At 32.6% G+C, this 10,873-nt stretch overlaps 1 protein-coding gene across 1 annotated transcript; it reads right to left on the bottom strand.

Moving 5' to 3' along the window:
• Positions 1–3,298: 3,298 nt before the first annotated feature.
• LOC143054444 (uncharacterized) lies at positions 3,299–4,464 on the bottom strand. Its single transcript, XM_076227456.1, has one exon. The coding sequence runs from the start codon at positions 4,243–4,245 to the stop codon at positions 3,337–3,339; it is 909 nt and encodes a 302-aa protein (XP_076083571.1). The 5' UTR covers positions 4,246–4,464; the 3' UTR covers positions 3,299–3,336.
• Positions 4,465–10,873: the final 6,409 nt, after the last annotated feature.

Here is a 10,873-nt window from a genome sequence, read left to right as displayed (position 1 = left end):
ATACAGAAATACTGAATCCCCATTCAGACCCTCAGGATCTGACATTTAAAGCTTTAGGACATTTATGGGCATGCGAGTCAGTTTTAGACCGACAGTGATTTTTTTTTTACAAAATCAATTTGAACATGTGTATATGTGCTAAAAATTATATCTTCATGTGCTAAATTTAAAAGACAAATGGGTTTGAATTATTCGACATTTCCTTAATATTTCGGTTTCTTGGACATTTCTGTCCTTTGAGCAGACACCCTTAACATTTTATGTTTCAAAATATAAAGATATGCAGAATTAATTGATTTTTGTTAAAAGAAATTAATTTAAGAAAAAAACGGTATTTTTGTTGAATATTTATCTAGTTAAAAAAGTCGTTAATTTCTTCATAATAGTTGGAACAAAAATCTCCATACGGTATCAAGCCAAATTTCTAAAAAGAAGGGAAATATGCTCTTAAGATAAATGGTTAAATCTCGAAAAAATGTTAAAATGCTAAAAGTTTTTAAAAGAAAGAGTTTAATGTCTGCTATTTTAGATTAAATTCTGCGAATTGTTTTTGTCTGTCTGCAAAAACATAAAACAGAGATATAAAGAGAATCACAACTAATTGAATAAAATGGAGGATTGAAATGGAGAATGTGTCAAAGAGACAACAATCCAACCAAAGAGCAGAAAACGGTGCGTCTAAACACGACTAAGGACTCATAAGTGCACTAATATGTTATAATATGCTACTAAGGACTAAAAGAGTGATGTGCAGTGTAAACAAATTTCTTATCTAGATTGAGATTGATATTTAATGCATATATTCAAATTTAATCAATAAAAGATCACTGATAATAATTGAACAATGCCTGTGCCGGTTTTCGTTAATTTTTCCGAAAATCACAGAACTATAAGACACATGTCAAATTACATAACTGATAACATTATTACCTTAAAAAATGAAGAAAAAAAAAATTATTTAATGAGGAAAATTACCCAGACATTTAGATATATTTACTATAAAAATATTTTTTAAATTTTTTAAAAATCATTTAATATGCATCGGTTTATGATTTAATGAAAACATATAGAAAATTGTTAAGCTGTTTTTTTTTTCAGGAAGGAAAATAATGTTTGCATCGAGAAAAATAGCCCCTCCCCTATAAATGATCATTAATTTACCTAAGTGGGAGCTTAAATTTTGGAATCAATCGCGAGGCCTGACTGCCATAAACAACAGATTACGAACAGCAAACAGTGGATACACCAATTCATTGATATGTATGAAAGACAACGACGGACACAAAATGATTGCACTGAATAATTTCACCTACCATTGAGATAGATTTTTCAAATTAGACATGCATTTAAAAAAAAACTTGGGATATCTATTACCGTTAGGTTTCAAATTGGAATTAAAAATTGCATTTTCGCAAAGAGTTTTAGGTAAAACCCCGTGAATCTCACCTCCTAGAAATTTGAAGTGTCAGCTAAGATGTTTGAAAATATGTATGAATTTTCATACATACTTGAAATTGGAAAGGAATATAAACAAATTCAGTATGTTTACTGTACAAACAAACAACAGACACCAATTGTGTCTTATATTATTGAAGTCATTTTTACTGAGATGACTAATTGATTATTCAGTGGTTGTTTAAACGTCCAGTGGCAAACATTTCATGCATATTCAGTACGAAAAGTCGTTTCAGAAGTATATAATAAAGTATTTGGTATTACAAATGTTAATTTTCTAATTATTTAGTAAATGTCATTTTCTTAGGTAGTTCTAATTAATTTGTACGAATCAAATTTTTCTGACAAAATAATATCTTTTGCTCTCAATTAACACATACGATTCTGATAACAATGGATAATATAAGGAACTTTGTAACTTAAAAAAAGAAATTATGATTGTTTAATCAGGTGTTATGTCTGTTCGCTTGTCTCAGTCGGATCACTGATTTTTGGCAATATCAAGGAAAAACCGACACGTTCTAAAGATTGTTCAACTACTCATTTATTGGAGAAATTATAACCTAATATGTCCTGTTGATAAGTATATATGTACAGAACTACAAAAAATTGAAGTGAATGTTAACATAAAAGAATCAAATTATTTCTGCTATGCTTGTATAGTGAAAACGAAAACAGCTTACAGTATTTTTTAGATATATACATATATAATCGTTTATAAAATGTATCCGTCAAAGTGAAAAAATATATAACATGTAAAAATAAATAGATCATTCATTTATTGCAATCAATTATATCAAACATGTTAGTTAAAATAATTTCTAGAACCAGTCACTCTCTGTAGATATAATGCGTCGGACATTGTATGCATAAAAATAAAATCTCGATTTTTAACTGTTTGAAATAAAATTAGTAAGAGTTTCGCGGAACACAATGTCTCGCCTTCGTTTGCCGTAAACTTGAACTCTCAGGGTGAGGCTGAACAAAATCAAGACACTATATTTTGATTGTTATGAGCTTCTGTCCAAGTTCACAAATATTTCCGGTGCCTATAAAATAGCCGACTTTAATTAAGTTATTTGAATCTGAGCTGACACAATAGCATATTATCTATTATGGTGGTATCGGCAAAACAGCTACAAGTATTACCTTTAATGAAAATGCATATCAATTTTTTAAATACTATTCTAAATAAAATAGCTTTGAGAATCGTGTAAAAAGCGTTCGTTGTTCAGTCGTCAATGAATCATTCAACGTGCGTGTATCGTGCGTGCGTGTATCGTGTATTTATCATTCATCGTGCATCGTGCGTGTATCGTGTATTTATCATTCATCGTGCATCGTGCGTGTATCGTGCGTTCATCATTCATCATTCATTTTGCGTTAATCCTCCGTGTAACGCTCATCGCTCATCGTGCGTGTATCGTGTATCGTGCGTGTACCGTGCGTGTATCGTGCATTCACCGTGCGTGTATCGTGCGTGCCTGTATCGTGTGTGTGGTCAGTTTGAATTTTAGAAGGTCTGTATAAAGGGTCCAACCGGCAAAATTTTAAATATTTTATGGGAAACAGCTGAAGATTCAGAAAATGATGTAGGCCAGTCAGCAACCCCGTAATGTCTTGCTCGAGAGGTTCTTGAGATGAAGCGCCCACAATAACTTAATTTTGAGGGACGGACACACAAACAAACGGACGGACGGACGGACAAAGTGAAAATAAAAGACAACCACGTGCTTTTAATATGGGAGTCCTCAGATTTCTACAAGTTTATACGATTTAGCCTGAAACAAACTGTCACGGCTTTGCCATTCTTTTTGTTTCAAAAATACATAAAACATGATATGCTAATTGCCGTTTTAAAAACATGTTTTTTTCAATAATTTAAATACGGATACACTTACCTCTTGCATAGTGTTTGATATCTTTGTTATCCAGCCGTAAATCCCCTAAACCACCTTTGAACGTCTTGTTGCTTCGACCAATGAATCTTATAAATCTTCCAGTAGCATCTTGTCCAGTTTCGAACTGAGAATGGTCCAGATTTCTGTGCTCGTCCCGTCCCCTAAGTCCAAAAAGTTTGCAGTTGTAAAAAAATACAGTATATTGCAAAGAAGTTGAATTTGTCGTACCGAACACACCATTAGCCCACAATTTTTCTTCGTCGTCATCGGATACGGGGTCTGCCCTGCGAACCTTAGTGCCTAGTCCTTTCGATAATGAGTCCTTAATTTTAGCGTCCAAAACGCGTCTGGAATGAGCAAATCGGCCATCTTTCTGATCCAGAAAGTTTTTGTCGTGGACATTCATGTCCCTACAATGTCTAAGGAGACCACACACAATGTAGTATAAAGATTTAGGCGGATACTCGTCTCCGTTTTGTTTCCTCGTCTCCATAACAAACCTTTCTAGCCAATAGTTCATACATTCCGCGTTCATCATATGTAGCTCAAGAATAGGATCCCTGTTCTGAGCCCGGAAAGATCTCCATTGGTTAAATACACCCACTGCCCATTTCGTGTTCTTTTTTGTGTTAGCGTTCATTTTATCATTGACTAGATTTGACATTTCTTCATCGGTGACAACCGTAGTAAAACGGTCACTTGGAGCCTGTATTTCCTCGAAATTTAGTCCAAGGTCAAAAATGGCAGTTTGAAAAATATCAAAATCACTCTCTGCGACCAAATTTTGTGTCATCAAAAGATTCTTTAGAAACGAAACTTTCAAACTGCAGTGGGATGGTAAAATTCTCAACATTGCGGTCTCCTCCTTGGCACAAAGCATCATCCGCATAATCCTTCTCTATTTTCATCGCAATTTGCGATAGTGACATATCGTCCTCTATTTCCCCGCAAAACTGCGAAAGTGCTAAATTATCAACGTCCTCTTCGGAGATTTGAGAAAGGACAAAGTTTTCTTCACCGTCGCCTAAAAAATCAACCATTGCCTCCGACATTTTAAGCTTCTAGACAGACAACAGCTCGTGCAGAATTTTAGCGGGAATAACGTCATTTTGGCCACGCCTTAATAATTAACTATTTAATGTCTGTATAATATAGCATTTTCATTGGTCATATTACAAATCATGTATAGCCACGCCTTACTGATTGAAATTTTTAATGCATTCAAACGCTACGCGTTTTCGATGCATTAAAAATCTTAATTCGTAAGAGTCGTGCTATATATATAACTTTTCTTTTCATATACAGGTATATTTCCTGATTTTTTACAAAATACGCTTCACTGATTCTTACAGATTTAAATTTTAACGATGTACCTTTACACAATTGTCTAGCTTTAACTACCGGCGATTTTTTGTTACGGTTTATCCTACATTTATTTCTGTTTCTTAGTTTGAGTGGTTCCTTTTCATAGAAATATAAACAATGATTTACTTTCGGTATTGTGTCTTTAGAATCTGACATAAATTTTATTTTATTTTTATTTTTAAAACTGAACATTCTGTGTTCCGATCTCTGTTTGTAACACAATTTGTATTTAAAATTTGTTTGCCTCTTTCCGTATGTTCTAGATTTTAACCTGCTGTTATTAATAACTCTTCTGTTGAGTTTGATGTTTAAGGCCGAATCGTATTTTGATGATTGTCTCCAATGTTTTAATGATTTACACTCATTAGAAACTATGTCATAAAATTTAATAGACAACCATTTAAGACACTCATCAGTAGATCTTATTGAAAGTCCGTTCAAGGCCAAATGACCTATATTTACTTGCCCACGTGACACTGTATGTAAACACAAGCACGCGTTGACACACTTTTTTTACCCACAAAATAATATAGGTAAACTTACGCACTTTATGTTTTTTGTAAAATTCAATGTTTTGTAAACAGGAAATTCATAAAAATGACCATTCAATTGATATTCATGTCAACATCAAAGTGCTGACTACTGGGCTGGTGATACCCTCGGGGACGAAACGTCCACCAGCAGTGGCATCGACCCAGTGGTGTTAATAGTTATCTAAGGTACCAGGATTATAATTTAATACGCCAGACGCGCGTTTCGTCTACATAAGACTCATCAGTGACGCTCAGATCAAAATAATTATAAAGTCAAACAAGTAAAAAGTTGAAGAGCATTGAGGACCCAAAATTCAAACAAGTTGTGCCAAATACGGCTAAGGTAATCTATTCTTGGGATAAGAAAATCCTTAGATATGAGATAGACTGCATCTTTTGTATTCTTTATCTCTAGTTTGATGGGATAGATGCGTTCAATATAGTCAGCAAATTTTGGAATTATTAAGGGAAAGAAAAATAGTAAATCATTTTTTTTACAAAGGTTAGATGAACCCTGTTAGATTGACATATAATGTAACACACAAGAATCATTACATTCACCGAATTTTTTTTTCTATTTCACGTTCCGGTGTTTGAACTGTTTTAACTGTGGCCTGCTAGTTGTTTACAGAATAATCTTAGAACTATGCAGTTCAGAAATCACTGGAACAATTATAGATACTGATGGAACGATTGGAACTTTCCATTTGACTTAAATAAAGATTCCAGAATGATCATAATAAAAAATGCGTTACTTATTCTTCTACATTTGTCCAGACACTTCCGTCGTATATTACTAGGACTTTCCTTTTCCACAGTGTTCTATAAATTTCTGTGACAACTATATATATACAGACACTAAAGTTAAACTTTCAGACTTAGACATAGATAAACATTAGTATTCACAGCATTTTGATTGACACTTTAATTCTACAAACAACATCATACTAGATTGTGACCTAAGTAGTGGACGTAATATTCAGATTGAATTCCTAGACGATTTCCGGATACAGATTACGATAAAAGATTTGACTCATATTTTGACAGTTAAGTTGACAGTAATATTTGTGTGATACTTCTTGTATTCTTTTGTATAATAAATCTTGTTCAAGTTTATTATTGATTTGTGATTTTTTATTGGCTACAGGTTGAAGGTGATTTCTGGCCGTAACAATACAAAGACCATATCGGACTCTTCGTAAGGGGTATCGATGATATCCCAGAAAATAAAATCAAGGGTAAATGAATCTTGAGCTAACTTGCGATCGGTTTCTCTTACAAAGTCAAGTGAAATGTTAGAAACCAAAAAAAAAAAAAAATGAATTTTAGGGGAAAAGTAGTAGACCCGAATATTGTTGTCAAAAGGTCAGGTAAGTTGGAAGAGACATTTATTGTTGAAATGCGCGTCGATCTGGTGCAGAAAAATGGTTACAGCTGAAGTGCTGACTTCTGGGCTTATAATACCTCCGTGGAGTTAACGTCCACCACCAGTGTAAAAACTTATCATAGATAACAAGTCTAATAACATTAACGGTACCAATTTGTCTGCACCAGATGCGCATTTCGACAAATAATGTCTCTTCAGTGATGCTCGTGAACATAATGTGGCGAGGTTTAATATGTATGCGAGAGCAAAATTATAATTAGCCATGTTTATAAACATTATTATACGATAAGAGCCAGGCATGTAGATATAGTAAGCCTGTATTAAAAATTCAAGTTACTATTTACAAACGTTGAAATTTACACAGCTACAACAATAAATCGTAAAGACACTATAAATATAAAAGTGCAATCGTTTGAAAGTTATTGAGAGATTATACGTGTAAGTTGTTTACTAAAAGATGCATAGTTTTGTTAATATCTTATCAGCATGTTAGTCTTCGAGAACAAAAGTTAACAAATAAGATAAACACAAAGCTAATTAATCTGAGGTGAAACTTGCCATGAAGCCGTAACTTTTAACATGCAATTAAACAACATAAACTTCAGATAAACTACGAATTTGTTTACTTTGGTAAGTTAACGAAAACCATATTACCTTTTAATTGTTATTGACAACAAACAATTTAACAACCATTTAATTCTATTGTTAGCAGGTTCCTTGTGAAAATGTAAACATAACAGTTCATTGCTCTAGATAGTTACCAAAAGTACCAGGATTATAATCTAGTACGCCAGACGCGCGTTTCGTCTACATACGACTCATCAGTGGCGCTCATATCAAAATAGTTATAAAGCCAAACAATAAAACGTTGAAGAGCATAGAGGATCCAAAATTCCAAAAAGTTGTCCCAAATACGGCTAAGGTAATCTATACCTTAGACAAGAAAATCCTTAGTTTTTCTAGAACTATACGATGTAAATATTATAAAGCTATTTCTAAATCATTAACCTTTTGTATCTATTCTCTATTATCGTTCTGGGAGTATTACGATGTATATAATGATCAGAATATTACAAAGAGAAATATTATCACTTGGAGGTCATAGTTATCCGGAGTTTGAATGATTGATTTAAAATGACGTAACGTCCAGTGGTCAGTAATCGACGCGTATTCTGGACGTCGAACATAATGCATTGACACCAAGTGACAGTTACAAGTAAATATCCAAAGCAGAAAGTCACATAGCGAAATAAATGGCTGAAACACATATTATGTTTGACTTTGAACAGGAATTTTCTCATGTAGAAAATTGTAGTTTCAACCTGTTTTATTGTAGCTTAACCTCTGACTTGTATAAAAGTTGCATAAAATTATTTTACATTGACACCGATGTGTGAACAAAACAAACAGACATAAAAGGTAACAATGTCAAAGATTGGGATACAGCAGTCAATATTCTTTTATACTCTTAATTATTATAAAACAAACACATGTGTTACAAAGAAATACAAAAACTCATATAGACAAAACAAATAAGCAAAACGAAAGACAAGAATACAAAATTTACGATAGCCAGTAATATAATGACGGGTTGACAAATAAAAGTAAAATATAACACGATATCATATTTATAAACAACTGTAATGTCAGTGTCCGATTATTGAGCTCTCACTAATATTTGGTTTGGTGTGCCCCCTTGATATCTTAGTCCTGGTATTATATCATTTGGGTTATATCCCAAAGTCATGAATGTGACAGTTGGATGTGTTTGAGCTTTCGATTTAACTATTTGATGAGGGACTGTCCGTTGAAAGTTTCTTCCGAGTTCAGTATTTTTGTGATTTTACTTTTTATGTTATTCAGAGCTTACCATATAAGGAGATTTTAGGGTACTTAATTGCAGTCGTCAATGAGACAATAACGCATCATAAAACATATATGAAGTACCTGCGGAAACCAACATGAGACTTCAATAATGTCAGGTTGGTATGCAATATGGCAAGTCTGTGAAATAATTGAACAGAATACATCAGTGATATTCCACCTTCACAAGATTAATTCTCTCAACAACAAGAATATTCAATTATGGTAACAGATGTACCTGATCTGAGAAAGACACATTACCATATGGTGATGTTAAACAATACTGTTTTATATATATCAGCTCGTATCCTACTATTTAATCCTAATCAGAGAACTTGTAAGGGTTGCATGAAATAATGTGATTAACACGATATACGATATACACGGCATTTATCTACAAAATAACGATACAATAAGATACATTTTTATAAAAGTTGCAAAATTGAAGAACTCCTCTGATATAAAAAGCTGTCGCCTTTAACGAAGGTTTTGTTAAGGGAATTTCCGTTTTGAATTTTCCTCCATCGGTATTTTTGGAGTTTCACTTTATGATCCTAGGGGTTAAACATTGAATTGCGATGACTGTTATATCATTGCATTCAGATTGACAGAAAACAATGTTATTGAACAAGTAAGATTTCGTGGTAGTATAGAAAACATAGTTAAAGATCACATTTAACGATCTAAGAACAAGACTTTTTTCAAAGAACTTGTTACAAGTATCGCTATAAATACATGAATTGTAAAATATATTTCATAGCAAGTTTCCTACCGGTTGTAAGAGCACAAGTAAGACGCACCGGAACAATATCTGGATGGCGATACATACGTGTTCATGCTACAGTTAAATTTTGCATTTACCTTCCTGTACCTGTCATGTAAGGGCCAAAAGCAAACCAATCAATAATGGAAGTATTAAATATAAGAAAAACCAAATCATATCTTATCGTAATTTATCAAATTATTCGGTATTCCCACATTCAAATCCATAATTATTTTGAGATGGATATCAAATTATATATTGAATTAGAATTTTAGGTATTTATATATACAAAACGCAACACATAATGGTTATATAAACTATAAAAATAACGGCTTTGGAGACATGTTTTGATTTAAATTTCGTTAGATTAACTTACATTAGGACTGTGGATTGCAGAGTTATTACAACATAAGTTTAGCAATGGAAATTGTCATTTTGTGGTTTTTAATCTTAGAATCAACACTTGTAATATAGTGTTTGTTTGTTGATGTCTTATTTGGTTTTCTGTCATGGTGTGTTTAAGTGTGTATTTAATAATTAATTTTATGTGTTCCTATAGTATCATCCTACTCTATTCAAACGCACCACATATTACTGAAAAATTGATGATATGTATAATTATGCATACTTCAGCGTCTTACTGCTATAACGTTTGTTTATACTATAAGTATGCGAATCCAACACTGATTGATTGAATGAATGAATCTTTTTTGTAAATGCGAAGACATGATACAGCAATGTTAACAACATACAAAATATAAAATATGGATAGACAGCACAGAACAATAGTATAATGCAATGACATCTAAATGTATAAGACTAAACGTTATGATGCGGTAAAAATACTTTAAAATAAGGTCTATATTTTTTTTTAATATAAGACAAAGTGCAAAGAAATCGCATGGATCGATGATGAATTGTACACCAAGAACAAAAACAAGAATAACTGACACAGAAAATAAATCTATAACCGATTTAACTAATTTTTTTATGGAAGGAAACAACATCAATTACCAGAACAGGAAAGAAACACTAATGCTATATCAAAACCTGGATCTATGATTTTAAAACATTGTCATCAAACAACTAAAACTCAATATTTATAAATAGTATCTTCCGGTTAATGAATTCATTTTATTAAATAATACGATTAAAACAGCCCAATAATAATACCAAAACGGTATGAGTCATACTGGTGATGTCGTCCTGGTCATATTAATCCCGTGATCTATATTTGATTTTGGCCCGGTCCAATATTTCCAATACGGACTAGCAATGAATCCTGAATTACATGTAATCAAATATTGTGCAAGTAATTCAGGATTCATTGCCAGTCTGTATTGGAAATATTGACCCTATATTCACATCATTGCCAGTCTGTATTGGAAATGTTGTCTAATGCTTAGTCCGTTTCTGTGTTTGTGTGTGTGTGTTACATTTTGATGTTGTGTCGATGTTCTCTTATATTTAATGCGTTTCCCTCAGTTTTAGTTTGTTACCCCGATTTTATTTTTTGTCCATGGATTTATGAGTTTTGAACAGCGGTATACAACTGTTGCCTTTATTGGCTCTATTTTCACATTTGATGTATATAATACACCATTCA

The sequence above is a fragment of the Mytilus galloprovincialis genome, chromosome 12 (genome assembly GCF_965363235.1).
Source record: "Mytilus galloprovincialis chromosome 12, xbMytGall1.hap1.1, whole genome shotgun sequence".
Lineage (NCBI taxonomy): Eukaryota > Metazoa > Mollusca > Bivalvia > Mytilida > Mytilidae > Mytilus > Mytilus galloprovincialis.
The sequence above is the reverse complement of the archived record's forward strand: the minus strand, read 5'-3'. Positions and strand labels throughout refer to the sequence as shown.

Excerpts from the sequence above, each read along its gene's own strand:
- LOC143054444 (XM_076227456.1), bottom strand. The coding sequence starts at position 4,245 with ATGCGGATGATGCTTTGTGCCAAGGAGGAGACCGCAATGTTGAGAATT.